The sequence below is a fragment of the Rhinoraja longicauda genome, chromosome 7 (genome assembly GCF_053455715.1).
Source record: "Rhinoraja longicauda isolate Sanriku21f chromosome 7, sRhiLon1.1, whole genome shotgun sequence".
Classification (NCBI taxonomy): domain Eukaryota; kingdom Metazoa; phylum Chordata; class Chondrichthyes; order Rajiformes; family Arhynchobatidae; genus Rhinoraja; species Rhinoraja longicauda.
The window spans coordinates 69,223,830-69,248,505 of NC_135959.1; the positions used below are offsets into that span (position 1 = coordinate 69,223,830).

A 24,676-nucleotide genomic window follows, 5' to 3' on the forward strand; every position below is an offset into this window, starting at 1 on the left:
GCCACCCAGCTTTGTGTCATCTGCAAATTTGCTAGTGTTACTTTTAATTGCATTATCTAAATCATTAATATATATTGTAAATAGTTGCGGCCCCAGCACCGAGCCTTGCGGCACTCCACTCGCCACTGCCTGCCATTCTGACAGGGACCCGTTTATTCCTACTCTTTGTTTCCTGTCTGCCAACCAATTCTCTATCCGTCATTACCCTACCCCCAATACCATGTGCTCTAATTTTGCCCACTAATCTCCTGTATGGGACTGTATCAAAGGCTTTCTGAAAGTCCAGATAGAATACACCCACTGGCTCTCCTTCATCCATTTTACTTGTCACATCCTCAAATCTGTGAAAAAATTCCAGCACATTAGTCAAGCAGGATTTCCTCTTCATAAATCCATGCTGAATTGGACCAATCCTTTTACTGCCATCCAAATGCAATAATTGACTCCAGCATCTTTCCCACCACCGATGTCAGGCTGGTCTATAATTCCCCGTTTGGGGTGCTGGCTCGAAGGGCCGAATGGCCTACTCCTGCACCTATTGTCTATTGTTTTCTCTCTCGCTCCTTTTCTTGAAAAGTGGGATAACATTAGTTACCCTCCAATCCACAGGAACTGATCCTGAATCTATAGAAAATTGGAAAATGATCACCAATACATCCACGATTTCTAGAGCCACCTCCTTGAGTGCCCTGGGATGCAGACCATCAGGCCCTGGGGATTTATCAGCCTTCAGTCCCATCAGTCTACCCAATATTATTTCTCGCCTAATGCAAATTTCTTTCAGTTCCTCTGTCTCCCAAGATCCTCTGTCCTCTAGTACATCTGGGAGATTGCTTGTGTCTTCCTTAGTGAAGGCAGAACCAAAGTACTTGTTCAACTCTTCTGCCATTTCCTTGTTACCCATAATAATTTCACCTGTTTCTGTCTTCATGGGACCCACATTCATCTTTCCTAATCTTTTTCTCTTAACATACCTAAAGAAGCTTTTACTATCCTTCTTTATATTCTTGGCCAGCTTACTTCATCTTTTCACCCTGTATTGCCCTTTTTGTTACCTCCTGTTGTCCTTTGAAAGTTTCCCAATCCTCTGGCTTCCCGCTAGTCTTTGCGATTATATACACCTTTTCTTTTAGTTTTATTCCATCCCTAACTTCCCCTGTCAGGCATGGTTGCCTCTTGCTCCACACAGTTGCCTCCATCTTACTCTTGACCCAAGACTCAATTTCCCTCATCATCCAGGCATCCTCATGTTTGCCTGCCTTGCCCTTCACTCCAATGGGGACGTGCATGTCCTGAACTCTTGTCAACACACTCTCAATTACATCCATCTGTGATCTCCAAGATAGTCGTCCAGGCCAAAGGGCGAGTGGTTTGTTGACAGCGAGGAAGAAGCTGTTCATGAATTTGGTGGTACATTTACAAGCCTCTTTATCTTCTGCCTGACGAGAGAAGGGAGAGGAGGGAATGAGAGAATTCAAGCTCTTACGGCATCCGTGTTACCTGTAAACTTATGCAACTGTAAGTTTTTATTGAAATTTTCTCTATTGTGTGTGTCTTTTGGTACCATTAGTTTCCTCACTCACGAGCCATCCGGTTTGGCAAGTTTGGCTTCCAATTAGATTACAGTGGAGACGGGCTATGGAAGAAATTAGATTGTCCGTATAGGGGGGGGGGGGGGGGTGTCTGGACACTCCCCTTCCCATTCCAACACGGACCTTTCTGTCCTGGGCCTCCTCCACTGTCAGAGTGAGGCCAAACACAAATTTGAGGGACCGCAGCTCCTATTTCGCTTGGGCATCTTACAACCCAATGGTATGAATATTGATTTCTGTAACTTCAAGCAACCCATTGCTTTCACTGTCTCTCCGTCCCTCCCCCACCCTAGTTCTCCGACTAGTTTCACCGTCCTCCTAATTAATTTTACTGATTGGATGCCTCATTGTCACCTTCCCCTCAGCCAACAATGAACCATTCCACATTTCCTTGATCATCGTCTGCTTTGATCTGTCGTTTTCACATCTTCCCCTTCCGTATCTCGTCCCAAAGGGTCTCGTCCCAAAACGTCACCCATTCCTTCTATCCAGAGATGCTGCCTGTCCTGCTGAGTTACTCCGACATTTTGTGTCTATCTTTTGCTCCTCCTCTCTCCGGTGCTGTCAGGCTTCCTGACTCCAAGGAAGTCCAGCTCTCCGTGTAAAACCATGGCGCAGATTAAATGAGAGTTTCTATTCCCATCTATACACCAAAACTCTTGTTTGTTATCTTGTTTGTGACTGAACTTCAGCCAAAACGCTACACGATAGCGCGACAATTTTAGGCCCACCTTACTCACCATTGTCACTTTAGTGATAATGCAAGTAGTTTTATTGAAATCGGTGTTATATATTTAAAGTTCTTCACATTTTAAAGTTTAAACCTATCTCCTAGGGAGGGAGGGAGGGAGGGAGGGAGGGAGGTGGGGGGGAGGGAGGGAGGAGGGTGGGGACAAGGGGGGGTTGAGGGGTAAAGGGAAGTGGGGGGTAGGGGGGAGGGGGAGGGGAGGGGGAGGGGGAGGGGAGGGAGGGGGAAGAGGGAGGAGAGGGTGCTGCACCAATGCAGGAGAGGTTTGGGCCCAACGGGTCCACTTGGTCGAGTTAATACTTAAAATGCCAACTCACCATTTGTCCTCTCTCAATTTAACCCAAGAATCAGCAAATTTGGTCTACAATCCTGACACAGTGTGAAAAACGAGGAAGAAGTGGGTTGTGAAAAGAAGAATTAAGTTTGAGTATATTTATCCTTTTCAATAATTTCTGTGTCTTTGCTGGCTCTGGATTCACTGGTGAGGGCACCATGTTGAGTTACAGACACTTTTCCCTCAAGGCTAGTTGTCCAATGGCCTCCTTACATTTGCCCAGTATCATTCATGCACCTGGTGAGCAGTTCCAGTTGTACATTTAACATGGACATTTGCTGTGTGCTTCTTTCACCCATGGTACATCAAAAGGCCCAAACTTTGCAGCCCAACGGCAAGAGATGAGAACTTAAAGATCCTCAGAGAAACCTGATATAATTCCCATTGCCTCTGGCAAACTCACTTATGTCCACTGGCTATGTAAGAAAATAACTGCAGATGCTGGTTCAAATCGAAGGTAGACACAAAATGCTGGAGTAACTCAGCGGGTCAGGTAGCATCTCAGGAGAGAAAGATGGTGACGTTTCGGGTCGAGACCCTTCTTCAGTCTGAAGAAGGGTCTCAACCCGAAACGTCACCATTCTTTCTCTCCTGAGATGCTGCTTGACCTGGTTACTCCAGCATTTTGTGTCTACCTTCTATGTCCATTGGCTGGACAATGGTGCCTTGTGACACCTCTATGGATGAATGAATGATACTTTATGGTCAAACGTTCCCAGGGTACCTAGGTACAGTGAAAAGATTTGTTTTGCATACAACGTTGGCAATACGCATGTGTCACCACATATCAGGCACGCCAGTGTAAGATGCTCTAACCACTGGTCTTGTGAGTTTGTACCTTACAACAGCTTGGGGGTCAATCAAGGTACCGGGGGGGGGGGGGGGGAGGGAGGGGGGGTGGGGGAGGGGGGGGAGGGAGGGGGGGTGGGGGAGGGGGGGGTTATTAGGGGTGGGAATCTTAATAAGGCCAGGCTTTGCTTGGGATATGCTGAGTCTCACAGTGAGTACCATACCACACCTCCCCCTTCCCCATATAATCCCTTCCATCTTTTTCTTAGCTTGGCAGCTGTCTTTTATGCTACTTTTCTGTGGCAACAATGAAAAACTGTGATTATCTGATCTGATTCACTTCCCGGTCAACTATACGGGCAGCTCCCAGCTGACAACACAGACAAATGTTTTGTACCAAAATGATTTGGGTTGAAAACTGTACCAATGATTTGTCCTACAATTTCCCACATTTTTCATTTTGCATGTCACCTGATTGTACACAACATCTATTCAGTGCACCAGAGAGGGAACTCTACATAGTAATGACAAAGTCTGAAGAAGGGTCTCGACCTGAAACGCCACTTATCCATGTCCTCCGGAGAGGTTGACTGACCTGCTGAGTTACTCCAGCACTTTGTGTCCTTTCGTTTGCATTCTACCATGGCTTTCTGCGAACTTATAAAACTTGCTCGGTGACTTTCAGCAACGGTTACAGCAATGTTGACAAGTCCGGTCATGTTTGCAACCATCACCAGCCATCTTTAACTGGTGCTTGAAGTTCGGAAGATTGAATGCTCCCTTCAGACTAAGCTGGAAGCACAACTGTTGCGTCCATCCCAAGCTGGTTCCAATGGGCGGAGTGGCGCAGCGGTAGAGTTGCTGTCTCACAGCACCAGAGACCCGGGTTTGATCCTGACCACGGGTGCAGTCTGCACAGAGTTTATACGCTCTCCCAGTGACCTGTAGTTCCCTCCCACATTCCAAAGACGTGCAGGTTCGTAGATTAATCAGCTTTAGTGAATTGTCCCTAGGGTGTGGGATGGAAGTAGTGTATGGGCAATCATTGGTCGGCGCGGACTTGGTGGGCTGAAGGGCCTGTTCATAGAAATTAGGACAGTATCTTGCAAAGCTTGATTTATTATGACCCGATTCATTCACTTTTTTCCACATTTCTACAAACAGAATCGACAATGGTAAATTTGTTGAGATGATTTCAGTGCACATTCAGGTCTAGTTTTAGATGCAAAATTGTGGCATTAAGAGTAACCTAGATGCATCATTCATAAGGTAATTACAGTAGTTCAGAAGTTTGCATCTCCTTCCATTTCCAGAAATACGTAAAGGTATTCACAAAGGTGAACTCCATGAAATTTAAGAAAATAAATTCTGACAAGGCTTGATGGGTTAAATGGAGAGGTATTGGTTCCCAGCTGAACCAAGCCTCAAAATTAAAAAAATAGACCATTTAAGCTAGAAAAGAGAGTTGGGCCCTCTCCCAGAGGATGATGAACCTGTGGAATTCTCTTCCACAGAGGACTGTGCAAGCTCAAACTTTGATTGCATTCAAAAGAGAGGTTGATAGTTTCCATCGAACAGTAAATTATCCCTCGGGTCTAGGATAATGCGAGTGTACGGGGTGATTGTTGGTCGGAGCTGACACCGTGGACCGAAGGGCCTGTCTCTGTGCTGTATCTCCAAAAGTAAAAAAAGTAAAGAAGAGTAAATAGTGGAATAAGTTAAATTGGCGAGCAACTGACTATCATCTTTTACACAATGGGAGTTTTTAGGCTTGTCATAGAGTCATAGAGTGATAGTGTGGAAACATGCCCTTCGGCCCAATTTGCCCACAACGGCCAACATGTCACACTAGTCCCACTGCCAGCATTTGGTCCATATCCCTCCAACCCTGTCCTATCCATGTACCTCTCTAACTGTTTCTTAAACGATGGGATAGTCCCAGCCTCAACTACCTCCTCTGGCAGTTTGTTCCATACACCCACCACCCTTTGTGTGAATAAGTTACCCCTCAGATTCCTATTAAATCTTTTCCCCTTCACCTTAAACTTATGTCCTGTATTGAAGTGACGTGGATTGAGTTTATTATCCTGCACCATATGTACATTCGTTTTTCCCAAATTAAAACTTTTTTTCCCTAATTATAATTATTTTAGATATTTACAACTTAGAGATTATGTAAAATCACACATGCAAGAATATAAGTTTAGAGGTCCAGAAACACTTGATGTATGCCTGAATCGACATTATAACTCAAATAAATTAATATCTTTTATTTACAATATTCTCCTTGACATTGACATTCTGTCATCAGAATCTTATAGACGAGCATGGGAGGACGAATTGAATCAATTTATAATGCAAGATATATGGGATGAAAGTTTACAACATATACATCAATGTTCATTGAATACTAGACATTCCTTAATACAATTTAAAATAATACATAGATTACATTATTCGAAGACGAAATTAAATAGGATTTTTCCTAGTATCTCCTATTTGTGATAAATGTCAATTTCAAGAAGCTAATTTAACTCATATTTTCGTAACTTGTATAAAAATGCAAAACTTCTGGTTGGAGATTTTTAAAATAGTTTCTAAAGTTATTAATAAAAAATTAGATATGGACCCAAAATTAATTATATTAGGATTATCAGAACATACTACAAATTTTACAGTAAGTCAGGTACATTTTCTTGATTACAGTCTAATAACTGCGAAAAAACTAATACTTAAATTTTGGAAAAAACCAATAACCCCCACAATTAAAATGTGGACTATGGAAATGACAGAGACCCTGCATTTGGAAAAAATAAGATTTGCCTTAATCGACAAACCTGAGTTATTTTTAAAAATATGGTTTCCATTTATTGAATTTTTAGAAAAGTAAATGGGTTTGGCACAGGACTAAAATAAAAAAAATTTAAATAAAAAGTTGAAACTTGAGTTGGGGGTTGGATGTACAGCTGTGGTTTTTGTCTCCCGGATCTACTCCCGTTAATTTTTATTGTTAGATCCTTTTTTTTTTTAACCCTCTTACTCTCTCTCCCCAAGTTTATAGTTTTATATTTTTATTTTTACTTTCTCTCTTCAAAAATTTAAAAATTGAAGCTATGTAAGAACTTTGTAACAAATGTGTTTTTTCTTATTTCGATTTGTACATATGCTTTTCAAAAAAAAAATAAAATAAAATAAAAATAAAAAACTTTTTTTACCACTGATAAAAAAAAATACATGTAAAGCAAAGCACATGACATTAATAAACCCAATTCTAAATCTAAAATATTTCTATATTTTTTCTCCTGAGAACAGTAAAAGCTCAAAGCCGCTGTTTTGAACAATAGTTATTGCTTCATAATTATAGACATCTACATTTTCCAAAAATACACTTTCCCACAAAGTTCAACACATACTTGGAGATGAATTTAGTAACGTGAGACATGCCAAATCCCCGAGGCAGTGGTGGGGAGAGAGGCTCGCATCCTGGTCACTCTTCTCCCCTCTCCCATCGGGCAAAAGGTATAGAAGTGTGAAAACGCACACCTCCAGAATCAGGCACAGTTTATTCCCAGCCGTTATCATGCAACGGAACCATCCTACCGCAACCAGAGAGCATTCCCTGACTGCTATCTATCTTATTGGTGACCCTCGGACTATCCTTGATCGGACTTTACTGGCTTTGCCTTGCACTAAACGCTATTCCCTTATCATGTATCTCGGTACACAAGACAATAAGCCAAACTAAACTAAAACTAAACTAGCAGGGGCAAGGGCGTTGTGAGGCAAATTCAGTGAAGGCAGGACTCAGCATTACTTCTCAACTCTATAAGAATATTGCATGAAAAACATTTTTGGTCATGTTGTCAAAAGCAATTGCTTAAAGGGCTAATGATGAAACTGCTCAATGTTTGGTATAGTGGAAGGAGTTTTGAGGCAAACACCACACCTAGGTGTCTCTTACAACTCAGTATGGGTTCTAATTGACTCATAAAATTGGCAGGCACTCTGCAAGTATAAGGTGTGAGGGAAAGAAAACTGCAGATGCTGGTTTAAATCGAAGGCAGACGCAAAATGCTGGAGTAACTCAATGGGTCAGGCAGCAACTTTGGAGAGAAGGAATGGGTGACGTTTTGGGTCGTAGACCCTTCTTCGGACTGATCAATGGATGACGTTTCAGGTCGGGACCCTTCTCTCAGTCTGCAGAAGGGTCTCGACCAGAAACGTCACCCATTCCTTCTCTCCAGAGATGCTGCCTGACCAGCTGAGTTACTCCGGCATTTTGTGGGGTTTACCTGAAAGTATAAGGAGTCTCTTAAAAAAAAAATGACCGGCGATGTCAATGTCAAATGGATATTAATGCAGTGACCCAGTTGGTGGCAATTATCCATTTTGTGCCCATCTTCATTCCAGAGGTTCCCAATCAAATGGAGACTGAAAATACGATTGGAAAAGGAAAGAGAGATACATGGGAGATTCTTGATGGTGAAATCTGCTCGCACTAATCTATACCATTATTAATATAATGCCTTCTAAGACATAAGGCACATGATGTAAATCCTAAATCAAGTAAGTCAAGATTCCACAAAAAGCTGGAGTAACTCAGCGGGTCAGGCAGCATCTCAGGAGAGAAGGAATGGGTGACGTTTCGGGTCGAGACCCTTCTTCAGACTGATGTCAGGGGAGGGGGGCGGGACAAAGAAAGGATGTAGTTGGAGACAGGAAGACAGTGGGAGAACTGGGAAGGGGGATTTTCCTACACCTTCGATTTGTACCAGCATCTGCAGTTATTTTCCTAGGTCAAGATTTCAGTGTGAGCCTTCACCACCAAGAGTTGTTAAAATTGCGTTTTTTTTTAAGTGGATCTACAGGTATTTAAAGTAGTTGTGAGTCCCACAAGGATTGCCTGAGGGAAAGTTACACCCATCCATCTGTAACCCCACCCCAGTAATTTACTTGGGAAATAATTACTGGTACACTGTCTACTATACATTACTGAATTGTGAATTTCTGTGAATATATTCGTTCAGAGCTCAAGCTTAACGAGGATGGAGTTGTCTCTATTAAAATAGCCAATGTGAGAGGCACCCATTCAAGCAACTCTTTTCTTGTTTAGTATTAGTGGTGTGGACCTATAAGTCACAGAATCAAACACCACTGCCAATAACTCTAAGCTAACAATGGCCTGTTTCCATTATCATCATTACTTTTTTGCATTTCTTTCATTAATTTGTTCTATACCTCTCTGCATCACTGTCATTATCTCTTGTTTCGCTCGCCCCTGACTCTCAGTCTGAAGAAAGGTCTCGACACGAAAAGTCACCTATTGCTTTTCTCCAGAGGTGCTGTCTGACCCACTGAGTTACTCCAACTTTTTGTGTCCATCTTCAATTTTGTCATTAGTCTATCGTTCATTCGCCATTTCCTTATTCATAAATGTCATTACCTTTATAGTGCACATTTTAAAAGTTATTGGATCAGCATCTACAATCCTTTCATGCGGTACCTTCCGAATCAAAACAACCTGCAGAAGTTTTTTAACACTCTGCCTGTCATGATTGTTTATGCAATTTATTTAAATCTACCTTTTGGTTAACAACTCCTCTGCGAAGCTTCTCCTTATGTGGTAAGGTGGCTGTTGCTTTTACAGTGCCAGAAATCAGGGTTGGATCCTGACTACAGTTGCTGTCTGTATGGAGTTTGTCCTTTCTCCCAGTGACTACTTGGGTTTTCTGCCGGTGCTCCGTGTTCCTTTCACCTTCCAAAGACTTGCAAGTTTGAAGGCTCATTGGCCTCTGTAAATTGTCCCTAGTGCGTAGGATAGAACTAGTGTATGGAAAATCGCTGGTCGGCGTGGACTCGATGGACCAAAGGGCCGTTTTTTACGCTCTAAACTAAACTAAACCTATCTATTTATCAAATCATTGCCTTGTGCTCTGACGGATAGTGAAAATTTAAAACAAACTGCGGATTTTTGGAAATCTGAAATGAAAATAGAAAATGCTGGGAACAGTCAACAAGTCAGGTAAAAGAAACATAGTTAATGAAAGCACAAGGAAATGCAGATCCTGGGATCTTGAGCAAAGAAACAAACAGCTGGAGGAATTCAGCAGGTCAGGCAGCATCTGTGGAGGGATTGGACAAATGACATTTTGGGTTGTGATTCACTGGTTCGGCATGGTGGCACAGTGGTAGAATTGCTGCCTTAGAGCGTTTACAGAGCCAGAGATCAGGGTTTGACCCCCGACTACTGTCTGTACAGAGTTTATACGTGCTCCTCCGAGATCTGTGATTTCCTCCCACACTCCAAAGACGTACAGGGTTGTAGGTTAATTGGCTTGGTTTGAATGTAAAAATAATTGCCCCTCGTGCGTGTAGGATAGTGCTAATGCGCGGGGATCGCTGGTCGGTGCGGACACGGTGGGCCAAAGGGCCTGTTTCTGCGCTGTATCTCTAAGCTAAAACTAAATGCATGTCAGACTGATGGAGTAAGGAAAGAAAGCTGGAAAAGAGATGTGGGGGTGGGGCAAAGCCCGGCAAGCGATGGTGTTTACAGGTGACAGGGGAGGGATTGTGGAGGTGTGTGGAGTAAGCAACATAGGTGAGGGATAAAATGGTATCAGATAAGGAAAGATGAGGAGTGAAATATAAAGCTGGAGAGTGAGAAATGGGTGGAGGGGAAAGAGGGGTATAAAAGGAAAATATGGGATGGGGTTGGGAGATGGCCACACAGAGGAAGGGAAATATTTATTGGCAATATTTAAGAGGGTAATATTTAAGAAATTTATTAATTAAAAAAATTAAGAAATTAAGAAATTAATATTTAAGAAATATTCATTGGCTATATTTAAGAGGGAGTTAGATGTGGCCCTTGTGGCTAAAGGGATCAGGGGGTATGGAGAGAAGGCAGGTACAGCCATGGTTCAGCCATGATCATATTGAATGGCGGTGCAGGCTCGAATGGCCTACTCCTGCACCTATTTTCTATGTTTTTATGTTTCTATGAAAGGAGCAGGTGACTAGAGTGGTGGGGGAAATGTGTGCACACGTGCACATGGGTGAGGGTGGAGGTAGCGGAGAGAGAAAGAGGGTTGAGAGGACATTACTTGAAATTGGAGAATTCAATGTTCACACAATAATGACTCTTACAAACTTCTACTGATGCACCACAGAAGGCATACATACATACATACATACATACATACGGTCAGGTCGTATCATACCTTGGTTTAGGAACAGCCCTGCCCAGGACTGGAAGGATTTGCAGAGTTGTAGATGTCCAACACACAGACCAGATTCCCCACCTTCCACTCCATCTAAACTTCACGCAGCCTTGGAAAAGCAGCCAGCCTAATCAGCGACTTGTTCACCCCAGTTATTACTTCTTCTCTCTGCTTCTGTCGGTGCAGAGGCTTGAAATCGTGCACCACCACACTCAGGAACAGCTTCTTCCCCTCGGTTAACAGGCTTCTGATCCTTCCATAAGCCGAGGTGCTGTCCCATTCAGCTCAACTCCATTGCGGACAATAGATTTTGTCTATGGAACTGCGGCGCTACAATGCTGAGAACTATATTCTGCCCTTTGTTTCAGTTTAGTTTATTGTCATGTGTACCGAGGTACAGTGAAAAGCTTTTGTTGCGTGCTATTCGGTCAGTACAAAGACAATACATGATTACAATCGAGCAACTTATAGTGTATAGACACATGATAAGGGAATAGCGTTTATGACCAGTAAAATCCCATCAAAGATAGTCCGAGGGTCACCAATGAGGTAGATAGTAGTTCAGGACTGCTCTCTAGTTGTGGTAGGATGATTCAGTTGCCTGATAACAGCTGGGAAGAAACGGTCCCTGAATCTAGAGGTGTATCTTCCCTATTGCTCCACCTATTGTACTTGAGTTTGACTGGATTGTATTTACTTTACATATAGTATTATCTGATCTGATTCGATGGCATGCACAACAAAGATTTTTACTATACTTTGGTTTCACGTGACAATAATAAACCTAAACCTAATCTGAGCAGAATCTGATGTGCTGTTCTTCCGGTTTGCATGAGGTCCCGCTCTGTCAATGGAGGAGGCCATGGACAGGAAGATCGGTGTGGGAATAGGACGAGGAGTTAAAATGGTTTGCAACTGAGAATTCCAGCAGGCCTTAGCAGACCGAGCACAAGTTTAGTTTAGTTTAGTTTAGAGATACAGCATGGAAACAGGCCCTTCAGCCCACTGAGTCTGTCCCGAACAGCGATCCCCACGCATTAACGCAACCCTACACACACACGGGATAATTTACAGTTATACCAAGCCAATTAACCTACAAACCGGTACGTCTTTGGAGTGTTGGAGGAAACCGAAGATCTCGTAGAAAACCCACACGGTCACGGGGAGAACGTACAAACTCCGTACAGACAGCACCCGTAGTCAGGATCAAACCCGGGTCTCTGGCGCTGCAAGCACTGTAAGGCAGCAACTCCACCACTGCACCACTGTGCAGCCCTTGAGTGTTCAGCAACACCATTGCCTAGTCTACGCTTGGCCTTGCTGACTTACAGGAGGCCGCAGGAGGGTGGAAGAGTGGGTGGAGGTGTAGGGACAGGTGTTGCACCCTGCAGTTCAAAGGAAAGTGCCTGCAGAAGGGTTAGATTGGGTGAGAAGCGAAGAGCAAATCAGTTGTGATCTCTGCAGAGAGTGGAAAGAGGTAGGGATGGGAAGATGTAACTGGTGGTGGGACCACGTTGAAGATGGCGGAGGTGTCGGAGAATGATGACTTTGGATGAGGAGGCGGGTCAGGTGAAAGCTGACGACCAGGGGAACTCTACCCTTGTTCCAACTGGGAGGTGGGGGAGTAAGAACAGAATTATGGGACACAGAGGAGACATGGGTGAGGGCTCTATCTGTAACAGCAGGGGAAACCATGTTTACTGTAGAAAGAGGACATCTTGGATGTCCGAGAGTGGAAAACCTCATTGTGGGAGCGGATGTGACAGAAACTGAGACATTGAGAGTAAGGGACGGTGTCCTTGCTGGAGATGGTGCAGTCAAGTCAGCTGTAAGAGTTGGTGGGTTGGTAGCAGATGTCAGTCAATAATCTGTCTCTTGTGATGAAGACAGTGAGATCGGGAAAGGGGAGAGACGTGTCAGAGGTGGTCCAAGTGAATTTGACGGCAGGGTGGAAATTAGTAATAAAGTTGATGAAATCAATGTTTGGCATGTGTGTAGAGGCAGGCCCGATGCAGTCGATGATGTAGTGGAGAATGAGTGTGCAAGTGAACATTTGGAACAAAGTCTATTCAATGTAACCAAAAACAACACAATAGCTGGGGCCCATGCAAGTGTTCATGGCTAAACATTTGATTTGAAGTAAATGCGAGGAGTTAATGTGTGAGGTCAGAGATGTTTAATCAGTTCCTTGTATTCATCTCCTCGCTTAAATCAACTCTTGACCTTTTCTGCTCCAGGAGAACCAATCCCAGTTTGACCGGGTATTTCCATCTCACTGAATCCCTCATTCTCAATATCATTCAACCTTACATCCACTGCCACCCACCAGGCTCTTCACATCTCCCTTGAATTAAAGAGCCCCGGAATTGGAGATGGTATGCCACCTAAAGTCTAAAAAGAGATTTATAAATATTGACCATAACTTCCATACTTTGGTACCCGACGCTTATATTCATAATGCCTGGGGTCATATTTATTTATTTATTTATTATCAAGGGGACGGCACGGTGGCGCAGCGGTAAAGTTGCTGCCTTATAGCGTCAGTGACCCGGGTTCGACCCTGCCTAAGGGTGCTGCCTCTACGGAGGTTGTACATTCTCCCCATGACCGCATGGGTTTCCCCCGGGTGCTCCAGTTTCCTCCCACACTCCAAAGACATACAGGTTAGCAGGTTAATTGGCTTCAGTGGTAAACGGTATAAATCCTGTGTGCAGGATAGTGCCAAAGTAGTGGTCAGCGTGGGTTCGGTGGGCCAAAGGGCCTGTTTCCGCACTGTACCTGCAAACTAAACTAAACTAAGCAGTCTTATATGCCAGCTTCTAGGATATGTATCTGTGAAGCACTAGGTCTTTATATAATTGCACCCACTTTAAACATACATTTTGTACAGAATTGTTGGGCCTTTTCACAGAATGCAACTCAGGACAATCTCGACCAAAAGCTTCCAGACCAAAGGAAAGTTATTTCAAAATTTGAACATTAAATGGAATAGAAGGTATTTATTCACAAAATGCTGGAGTAACTCAGCAGGTCAGGCAGCATCTCGGGAGAGAAGGAATGGGTGACGTTTCGGGTCGAGACCCTTCTTCAGTCTGAAGAAGGGTCTCGACCCGAAATGTCACCCATTCCTTCTCTCTCGAGATGCTGCCTGACCTGCTGAGTTACTCCAGCATTTTGTGAATAAATACCTTCGATTTGTACCAGCATCTGCAGTTATTTTCTTATACAAATTGAATAGAAGGGTCTGTCTCGATCCGAAATGTCACCCATTCCTCTCTCCAGAGATGCTGCCTGTCCCGCTGAGTTACTCCAGCATTTTGTGTCTATCTTCGGTTTAAACCATCATCTGCGGTTCCTTCCTACACATTTATACCGTTTTGAATAAGGTTTAACAATGACCAATTTCCATTCCTGGAGCAACATTTTCACTTCCAAAGAAAATATTTCTCCCTAAATTCCATACATTCAGATGTAAAGTTGGTACAACTCTCTCCCACCAGATACAATAAGTTGACGTTAATAGGTTGCAGGGTCACAGAGTTGTTGAATGGCTTCATATGTTGTGACTTTAAATGTTTGTCTGAGTTAACAGCATAACATCTAATATCATGGAGAATTGTTGGGCCTTTTCACAGAATGCAATTCAGGACAACCCCAACCAAAACTTTCACACCAAAGGAAAGTTATTAAAAGAATTGAACTGTAATTAATCAGTGACTTATTTTCCACTGTGAACCAGTGCCTTGTATTTCTCATGCAAGACTACAGAGAGCGTTTGTTTGCAGTTTCTAGTTTGCCATGACGCGGTCGATGCTGTTTCCTTCCTGTTCCTTGCAAGGTTGTAGCTGAGATAAGGAATCAGCAGAAAACAGATAAAGGTAATTTTGTCAACACGAAATCCCATGAAAACGTTTTGGGACATTTGAAAGGATTCCCATAAAAGGGTCTTTCTTATAAATCATCCTGTTATCAGTTGTTGGACAAGACAGCTCACACTGAATGGCACGTTGGGAAAAGTTTACTGTTATTAATATTGTAACGGCTGTGTACATAGTACTTTGAGCCAACATTTGTGAATCAGCAGTCGAAAAGCTCCGGGGATATTTCACCACAAACTTTAAATGAGAGGAAACCATCAGGTATTGTGTGATTCATAGATATTCTAAACCTTTGTTCCATTCAAAACTTGCTTTAATGACAGAATCCCTTTTTTTTTTCCAGAATAGAACAACTTGGACTGGACAGGAAACATTTGACTGTGGAAACAGGATCCAGGACAGGAACTCTCTGCTTTCACACCCGAAGTTTCGAAACCCTCTTCGCTGCTTTGGAAGCTCGTTTTATTTGGGACTCGTACCAACTCTCTAAGCTTCCATTTAAGCTCGGTACCTACGGCCAGCTATGAACTGAAGTATTTGTAGTTTGATGGCTACCAATATACTGTGATGAGAAGGACCTTTTCCAATCTCAAGTGGACCAACTCATCTATCGCTGTGGCACAAGGAATGTACTGCCATGGCCACAGCAGTCGAGCAAAATGAACTTGTGTTTGAGTTTGCAAGTAATGACATGGAAAGTGCCCAGGAGGTAAGATGTTCTCCACACATAGGCAGTAAAGATTGTCTGCAGAATACCTCGAACAGTAAGAAAATATTTTCCTTGGTAAATATTTAATGGACTTACTTTCCGTACATCAGTAACTTGTAGTTGTTGCTGGAAATTTACAGGAATCCCAGACTCCAGGCTGTAGATTAGTGTGTGTGTTGCATCAGAATGAAATCGGTCAGCTCTTGTCAACCAGTTAGTCTGCATTTGCCCAGACCTGCGTTGTGAAATGCATATTATTTCTCGTGCTCCACATCCCTCCCTTGAATTGAATCACAATGAATTTTACTGAAGCTTTTATGATGGTTATGCAGCTGCACAGTAGTAAATTAACTCACGGTGTGCAGAGCAATGCTCATCAAGAACTCTCAAAAGGTGTTTCTGATTTATTTGAGGTTTTCTCAGACTCCATGTGCAACGAATAATACGCCCATGATCAAGTCCACCATACTGTGGCATTGCACTTACACGTGCTACACATTAAGTGAAGTGAAATCTTAATTTGACTGAAAATATTTGTTCATTTGAGATTTTCTGGAGCAGCATAGTCTCACTCCTTCAGGTAGACACACAATGCTGGAGTAGCTCCCCAGCGGGACAGGCAGCATCTCTGGATCACAGGAATGGGTGATGTTTTGAGTCGAGACCCTATTCACTCCTTCAGGTGTTCTGCATTCACCTCGTTGTGTATCTACCCCCTAGCCTGGCATTAATGGTGCAGATAATTTCACTGACATCTGATCCCAGTGCTGCCTTGCCTGTCTCCTCACATGGGAAGGCAGCCTGCAGAAAAAACACCTACTTCAACTGTTGACTAAAGGTAGACACAAAAGGCTGGAGTAATTCAGCAGGTCAGGCAACATCTCGGGAGAGAAGGAATGGGTGATGTTTCGGGTCGAGACCCTTCTTCAGACTGATGTCAGGGGAGGGGGGCGGGACAAAGATAGGATGTAGTAGGAGACAGGAAGACCAGTGGGAAAACTGGGAAGGGGGAGGGGATAGAGAGGGAAAGCAGGGACTACCTGAAGTCAAGAGAAGTCAATGGTGACATGTTGCTCGATATTGATTTAACATTGGAATTCTTTTAGTGTTTAATGGATATGAAGTTGGGTCAGGTGTCTCCACTCAATTCACTGACTAAAAGGAATTATCCCTAAACTTGGATATTTGAGGTAGAATTGAATTTAAATTATCTTCCAATCATCATAGATTTGTTTAGTTTAGTTTAGAGATACCGCGCTGAAAAAATCCCTTCAACCCACCGAGTCCACGCCGACCCGTAATCCCCGCACATTAACACTATCCGACAAACACTAGGGGACATTTTACATTCATACCAAGCCAATCAACCTACAAACCTGTGTGTCTTTGGAGTGCAACTGAGGAGGAAACCGAGGATCTCGGAGAAACGTACAGGTTACAGGGAGAACGTACAAACTCTGTACAGACAAGCACACGTAGTCAGGATAGAACCCTGGTCTCTGGCACTGCAAGGCAGCAACTCTACCACTACGCCACTGTGTAATTTAAGAATATTTATTTCTTTAATGAAACCTCGCAATCCTACAATCCCAAATGACATTTGGATTATCATGCCTGTATCTATAATATAAGAAAAGAACTGCAGATGCTGGTACAAATCGAAGGTATTTATTCACAAAATGCTGGAGTAACTCAGCAGGTCAGGCAGCATCTCAGGAGAGAAGGAATGGGTGACGTTTCTGGTCGAGACCCTTCTTCAGACTGATGTCAGGGGGGCGGGACAAAGGAAGGATATAGGTGGAGACAGGAAGATCGAGGGAGATCTGGGAAGGCTTCTGATCTTCTGACAATCCAACTCTTGCCTTAGGTTCCGGTACTTTTAAAATCTAGCATATCAATATTTAACATTCAATAATATTCCACCCTCCTAACAGGCTGTCCACGGCAGTTCAGAACTTCCTCACCGTTCAAAGGTTCCTCGCTGGTTCTTCAGGAAAGTTTAAATCTGTGTTTAGTGGTTTGTTAATGTATTTGTGTTCAATGAAAAACATTACAACATTTGATTTGATGTGCTTTAAAGGCAGTCCATGATTAGAACAGTCTATGACCTTTGTGTTATGACCTATGTGCTGCAGCTATCTGACTGATGTGTAGGAAGGAACTACAGATGCTGGTTTAAACCTACAGCCCAGTGGTATGAATATTGATTTCTCTCACTTCAGGTAGCCCCTGCATTCCCCCTCTCTCTCTCTCTATCCCTCCCCCACCCAAGTCGCACGAGCTTCTCGTTTTAATCTACCAAACTGCTAACAATAATAATAATAATAATAATGTATTTTATTTATATAGCGCTTTTCATATACTCAAAGACGCTTTACAGAGATTTAGAGAACATAGGGAAATTAATAAATAGATAAATAAGTAAATAAATAAACGAACAGAGAAAGGAGACAGAAGGTGAGGTGACCTTCAGTGGTTGAAGGCAGTACTGAACAGGTGAGACTTCAGCGAAGTTTTGAATGTGGTGAGTGTGGAGGAGTCTCTAACAATGGCTTGTTTCCTTTATCCTCGTTACTTTTTTGGCATATCTTTCATTCATTGTTCTTTATCTCTCCACATCACCATTCTATATTTCTCGCTTGCCTTATCCCTAACCGGTCTGAAGAAGGGTCTCGACCCAAAACGTCACCCATCACTTCTCTCCAGAGATGCTGCCTGTCCTGCTGAGTTACTCCAGGTTTTTGTGGCCATCTGACTGATCATAGAGGGAGGAGAGATGATCAACAGACCTAGAAGGTCGACACAAAATGCTGGAGTAACTCAGCAGGTCAGGCAGCATCTCTGGAGAGAAGGAATGTGTGACGTTTCGGGTCAAGACCCTTCTTCAGACTGATGTCGGGGGGGGGCGGGACAAAGAAAGGATATAGGTGGAGACAGGAAGACAGTGGGAGAACTGGGAAGGGGGAGGGGAAGGGAGGGATAGAGGAACTATCTAAAGTTAGAGAAGTCAATGTTCATACCACTGAGCTGTAAGTCTGAAGAAGGGTCTCGACCCGAAACGTCACACATTCCTTCTCTCCAGAGATGTTGCCTGACCTGCTGAGTTACTCCAGCATTTTGTGATACCTTCGATTTGTACCAGCATCTGCAGTTATTTCCCTACACAACAGACCTACTTGCCTCTATTTAACACAGATGATTTAAACAGCCACTTTTCTGGTAAACTGTCCTGGTTGTTTGCCAGAACAGATTGGCTAAGATCTAGAGCTTCAGCACTGAAAAGCCTGCTATAAATCTCTCAATCACTTCTCTTTTCTTTAGGATGCCACTGTTTGATAGAATCTTTTGGCTGCATGTCAATTTTTACGAAGTAGAATTGCCTAGGGATGTTTAACTTTTGACACGCTACCTTAGAATTGTGAGTTGTTGTTATTTTATCAGAAGTAAAATGAAATCAGTGATTATGTGGAACCTCCAACAAATTCCCTTGGTTGGCAGAATAAGCTGCAATTTCTCAAGACCTGAAATGAAATATTGAAATGAAGATGTTTTATCAATAAATTGGTAAATTTCCTTTAGCTCTAAATGACCACAAATTCATTGTGTGCTTGTTGCTTTAATAGCTGGTTTGGGAACAGCTCCATCCAATATCCACAAGAAAAGACGCAGCCCTGACCATCACACAAACCAACCTCCCTTCCATTGACTCCATTTATTCCTCACGCTGCCCCGACAAGGCCAGCAGCATAATCAAGGACGAGTCGCACCCTGGCCACTCCCTCTTCTCCCTTCTCCCATCATGCAAAAGGTATAGAAATGTGAAAATGTACGCCTCCAGATTCAGGGACAGTTTCTTCCCAGCTATTATCAGACAACTGAATCATCCTACTGTTGTACTTTGTGGTCCGGTATCTGTTGTACTTTTGTTGAGACTCTGGACGGACCACAAGTACACGTGTGTAAAAGGTTATAATGCTGGAGCTTAAATCCAGGCTGTTTATTCCGTGGCCACCTGGAACCAGAGTGGCCACCTAATCACCTCATTCTCTTATATACACGTTACTACACAGGCAAACAAAGTAGTCCTTGTGATACAACAAAGTAGTCCCTGCAATATCACAACATCCATCTTGTCTTATATAAAATCTTTGTTTTGTCTACTTTTGTTTGCTTGGGTTTTTCCTTTATCTTTCTAGGGCTAAAATATATTTAACAAACACAACTAAAACACAATTGCTTTTTGCGCCTTCATGGTGGTCACTCCCCAGTGGGTGGTCACTCCTCAGCAGGAGGTCACTCATCTCCGTGTGGTCACTCATCTCCGTGTGGTCGCTCAATCCTCCGCGGGTGTCGGGCTCACCGAGAAGCAGTCGCAGGTTTCCAAACGCGGGCCTGCACAGGTCATGCAGCGTCATGTCGGCAACTCCGATCAGGTAACTATACCAACATACAATGGCCCTGTCGAGTTGCAATCCTAGCATCCCTTACCGAGCTGGAAACTTTTTTTTTTCCTTTAGGGCTCTATTTTTAAATTTTAAATTTTTTTTTTTTAACCTTTTCTGCTTGGGCTCTTTTCGTTTTACCTTTCTAGGCTAATCACCAAACCGCTGCCACCATGTTGTACTTCGTGGTCCGGTATCTGTTGTACCGTTGTTGAGACTCTGGATGGACCACGAGTACACGTGTTTAAAAAGTTATCATGGTGGAGCTTAACTCCAGGCTGTTTATTCCGTGGCCACCTGGAACCAGAGTGGCCGCCTAATCACCTCATTCTCTTATATAGGCATTACTACACAGGCAAACAAAGTAGTCCTTGTGATACAAAAAAGTAGTCCCTGCAATATCACAACACATACCATAACTGGATAGAGCTCTTAAGGATAGCGGAGTGAGGGGGTATGGGGAAAAGGCAGGAACGGGGTACTGATTGAGAGTGATCAGCCATGATCGCATTGAATGGCGGTGCTGGCTCGAAGGGCTGAATGGCCTACTCCTGCACCTATTGTCTATTGTCTATTGTCTATAACCAGAGAGCAGTGCTGAACTACTATCTACCTCATCGGTGACCCTCGGACTATCTTTGATTGGACTTTACTGGCTTTATCTTGCACTAAATGTTATTCCCTTACCATGTGATGATACACTGTAAATGGATCGATTGTAATCATGTATTGTCTTTCCGCTGACTGGTTAGCATGCAACAAATGCTTTTCACTGCACCTCAGTGCACTTGACAATAAACTAAACTGAAACTGAACTGTGCTAATTCAATTAAAAAATGTCACGTAACCACCAATGCCTACTCCAGTGATAAAGTATTGAACAAAAAAAATGCCTTGAGAAAATTGAAGGCTAAGGGCATCAAATGGAAAATACTCCACAGATTTCAGTGCTGGCTTAGACAAAGGAAATTGGCAGTGCTTGCTGGAGATCAATAATCCACCAACTGCTGGAGTAACTCAGCAGGTCAGGCAGCATTTCGGGAGAGAAGGAATGGGTGACGTTTCGGGTCGAGACCCTTCTTCAGACTGATGTCAGGGGAGGGGGCGGGACAAAGATAGGATGTAGTCGGAGACAGGAAGACTAGTGGGAGAACTGGGAAGGGGGAGGGGATAGAGAGGGAAAGCAGGGACTGTCTACTTTTTTCCTACACATCTTTCTGCTTCACTGCGAATTCTCCTCAAGGTATGTCTACTTTGAAGAAGTTCTCCCCCTCTCTTCGACGAAAGTTTAGCAACATGCTCTCTCAGTTAATGTTCAGTCATAGAATGATGTGCCACATAGAGTCTCGCCTCAAATGTGTCAGGAAGTGATGATCTCTAACATGATAGAATCTAACCACCTGCCCACCATCAACATCGGGGGGGGGGGGGGGGGGGGGAGGGGGGGGGGGGGTTGCGGGAGTCACCACTGACCACAAATTTGTTTGGACCTCTCACGGAGATAGACACAAAATGCTGGAGTCACTCAGCGGGACAGGCAGCATCTCTGCAGGGAAGGAATGCCTGGCGTTTCGGGTCAAGATTCCTTCTTACGATACAATACAATACAATATATCTTTATTGTCATTGTACAGGGGTACAACGAGATTGGGAATGCGCCTCCCATACGATGCAATAAATCAATTAGCTAGTCAGTATTAATTTAAACAACCCAATAAAACAAATTAGAACAGTTTTAAAACAGAATAAAGTGCAAGTAGGTCTGTGCCGGTTCACTGTGCGATGTGACCATCCGGCTCAGCAGGACCGGTTCATAGCAGCTATGGCCCTGGGGATGAAGCTGTTCCTGAGTCTGGAGGTGCAGGCGTAGAAGGCCTTGTAGCGTCTGCCCGATGGTAGAGGTTCGAACAGACTGTTGCAGGGGTGTGAAGAGTCTTTGTGGATGCTGGTGGCTTTTCTGAGGCATCGTGTGTTGTAGATGCCCTCCAAGGCTGGTAGCTGTGTTCCGATGGTCCTCTGAGCTCGATGGACTACCCGCTGAAGAGCTTTCCTCTCTCCTTTCGTGCAGCTGAGATACCACACAGCGATGCCATGCGTTAGGATGCTCTCTATGGTGCAGCGGTAGAAGGTCGTCAGCAGCTGTTGGGGTAGACCAGACTTCTTCAGTGTTCTTAGGTAGAACAGTCGTTGCTGCGCCTTCTTGACCTGCGCAACAGTGTTATTGGACCATGTTAGGTCCTCCGAAATGTGAGAGTATTGTGGCTCCAGAAGCCGATTAGAGACTTTATAGCCCGTGCTGAATGCGTCACTTCTCAAAACCAAACCCTATCCGTTATCCGGAAAACGCAGGTCAGGAGTGCGATGGAACGCTCTCCCCCTGACTGCATGCGTGCGGAGCCAACAGCACTCGAGAGGCCAAGGCAGCCCACATAGCTGTCACACTTTCCATTGTCCCAGCTAGACATTCACTGTGCAGCAGGTGCATTGTGGCTGCGGTGTACATTGTACATAAGATATATTGCATTTACTCCCGTTGACCAAAGATGCTAGAGGAACAAGATGGACCACTCCGTTGAAATCGCCTGTACTGAAGTGTAGTACACAAAGGAGTGTAACATCCACCATTTTAGTAGGCAAAACCAGCCGTTCGCTATGCCTCTCGCAGTGTAATCAGTGTTGTGGGGGAACAGTATGTGTGATGATACCATTAAAATGCAGAATATATCTCATCTATCAATTCACAGATTTTTGTTATTTTTCTTTGGAAATGTTTCTGCAAGTTTCTGCCTACTAAAATGGCGCCGTGACATGGCACCGGTTTGTAGGATCGAGTGGTTTATCTTGTTACTCTAGTATCTTTGCCGTTGACTACTTCAACAGCACCCCTCAATCCTCCAGCCTACCCCACCAAGCAAAAAGAAGGAACCCCATTGGAGATCGTTGCTCCTGCACTACCTCCCAATGACATAGAAACATAGAAAATAGGTGCAGGAGTAGGCCATTCGGCCCTTTGAGCCTGCACCGCCATTCGATATGATCACGGCTGATCATCCAACTCAGTATCCCGTACCTGCCTTCTCTCCATACCCCTGATCCCTTTAACCACAAGGACCACATCTAACTCCCTCTTAAATATAGCCAATGAACTGGCCTCAACTACCTTCTGTGGCAGAGAATTCCACAGATTCACCACTCTCTGTGTGAAAAAAAACTTTCTCATCTCGGTCCTAAAAGACTTCCCCCTTATCCTTAAACTGTGACCCCTGGTTCTGGACTTCCCCAACATCGGGAACAATCTTCCTGCATCTAGCCTGTCCAACCCCTTAAGAATTTTGTGAGTTTCTATAAGATCCCCCCTCAATGTTCCAAATTCCAGCGAGTACAAGCCGAGTCTATCCAGTCTTTCTTCATATGAAAGTCCTGCCATCCCAGGGATCAATCTGGTGAACCTCAGACCTTCTGATCATCCGCTACTCCCCACCCTCCCAGTGGGGGGCAGCACAGTGGCGCGGTTGGCACTGTTGCCTCAGTGCCAGAGACCCGGGCACGATCCTGGCCTCCAGTGCTATCTATGTGGAGGTTGTACGTTCTCCCTATGGGTGCTGCGGTTCCCTCCAACATCCCAAAGACATGCGATTTGTACGTTAATTGGTCTCTGTAAAAATTGCCCCTGATGTATTGCACATGGATGAGAAGTGGGATAACATAGAAAGAGCGTGGCTGGGTAATCAGTAGTCAGCTTGGATCCATGCCGTATCTCTAAACTAAACTCTCCAAACTAAACTAATATGTAAGACACAAAACGCTGGTGCAACTCAGAGCGAGAGAAGGAAGAGGGTGATGTTTCGGGTCGAGACCCTTCTTCGGTTCAGTCTAGTTTATTCTCGCGTGTACCAAGATACAATGAAAAGCTTTTGTTGTGTGCTAACCAGTCAGCGGAAAGACAATACATGATTAGATTCGATCCATTCACAGTGTGCATGATAATTGAATAACATTGAGTGCAAGATATAGCCAGTAAAGTCCAATCGAAGTTAGCCAGTGAGGTAGATAGTAGTTCAGGACTGCTCTCCCCAGTTGCAGAAGGATGGTTCAGTTGCCTGATAACAGCTGGGACAAAACTGTCCCTGCATCTGGAAATGTGCATTTTCACACTTCTATACCTTTTGCCCAATGGGGGCAGTGAGAAGAGGGAGTGGGCAGGGTGCAACTCGTCCTTGATTATGCTGCTGGCCTTCTTCACACAGTCTGAAGAACGGTGTCGACCTGAAACGTCACCCATTCCTTCTCTCCAGAGATGCTGCCTGACCCGCTGAGTTACTCCAGCTTTTGTGTCTATCGTCGGTGTAAACCAGCATCTGCGGCTCCTTCCTAAACTAATATGTCCCCGACTGTCACCCAAATATCAGTTTGTTACTCAGAATCTACTTCCGGCAGACACCACTTCCACAACTTGATCTCTCCACCTTATACATTCCTCTCTCTATCCAGAGCAACTTTCCCCAGGCCTGAAAACTCCTCCCCATTCCCCCAGAATCACGCTGTTCTTCCCCCAGTGCAGTCTCCACACGCTTTCCCTACTGTTCTCATTCTCTGAAATGGTTAGAGATTTTGGAGGAAAGGCCGCAAGCCTCATGCACAACTGCATAGGTAACTAGGGTTGCCAACTGTCCCGGATTAGCCGGGACAACCTGTATATTGGGTTAAATTGGTTTGTCCAGTACGGGACTGCCCTTGTCCCGTATTAGACCCGGAGGAGGGGCGTTCTGGGCCCGGACACTGAAATTCACCGTTGCCTTGTGTACGCATGCCTTTGGTCGATTGCGGAACAGGGTACCTCATAGTTCATAGGTCATAAGTGAGAGGAGTAGAATTAGGCCATTCGGCCCATCAGGTCTACACCATTCAATCATAGCTCCCTCCGAACCTCATTCTCCTGCCTTCTCCCCAAAACCTTTAACACC

General features: G+C 44.1%; 1 protein-coding gene across 1 annotated transcript in view; it reads left to right on the forward strand.

Moving 5' to 3' along the window:
- The window catches only part of LOC144595370 (ETS-related transcription factor Elf-1-like), a 126,932-nt gene that overhangs the window by 24,336 nt on the left and 77,920 nt on the right, over positions 1–24,676 (forward strand). The window contains exon 2 of the mRNA XM_078402811.1: positions 14,905–15,270. Coding sequence (XP_078258937.1) covers positions 15,199–15,270 — 72 coding nt within the window. The 5' untranslated portion in view covers positions 14,905–15,198. The remainder of the gene's footprint in view (positions 1–14,904; positions 15,271–24,676) is intronic.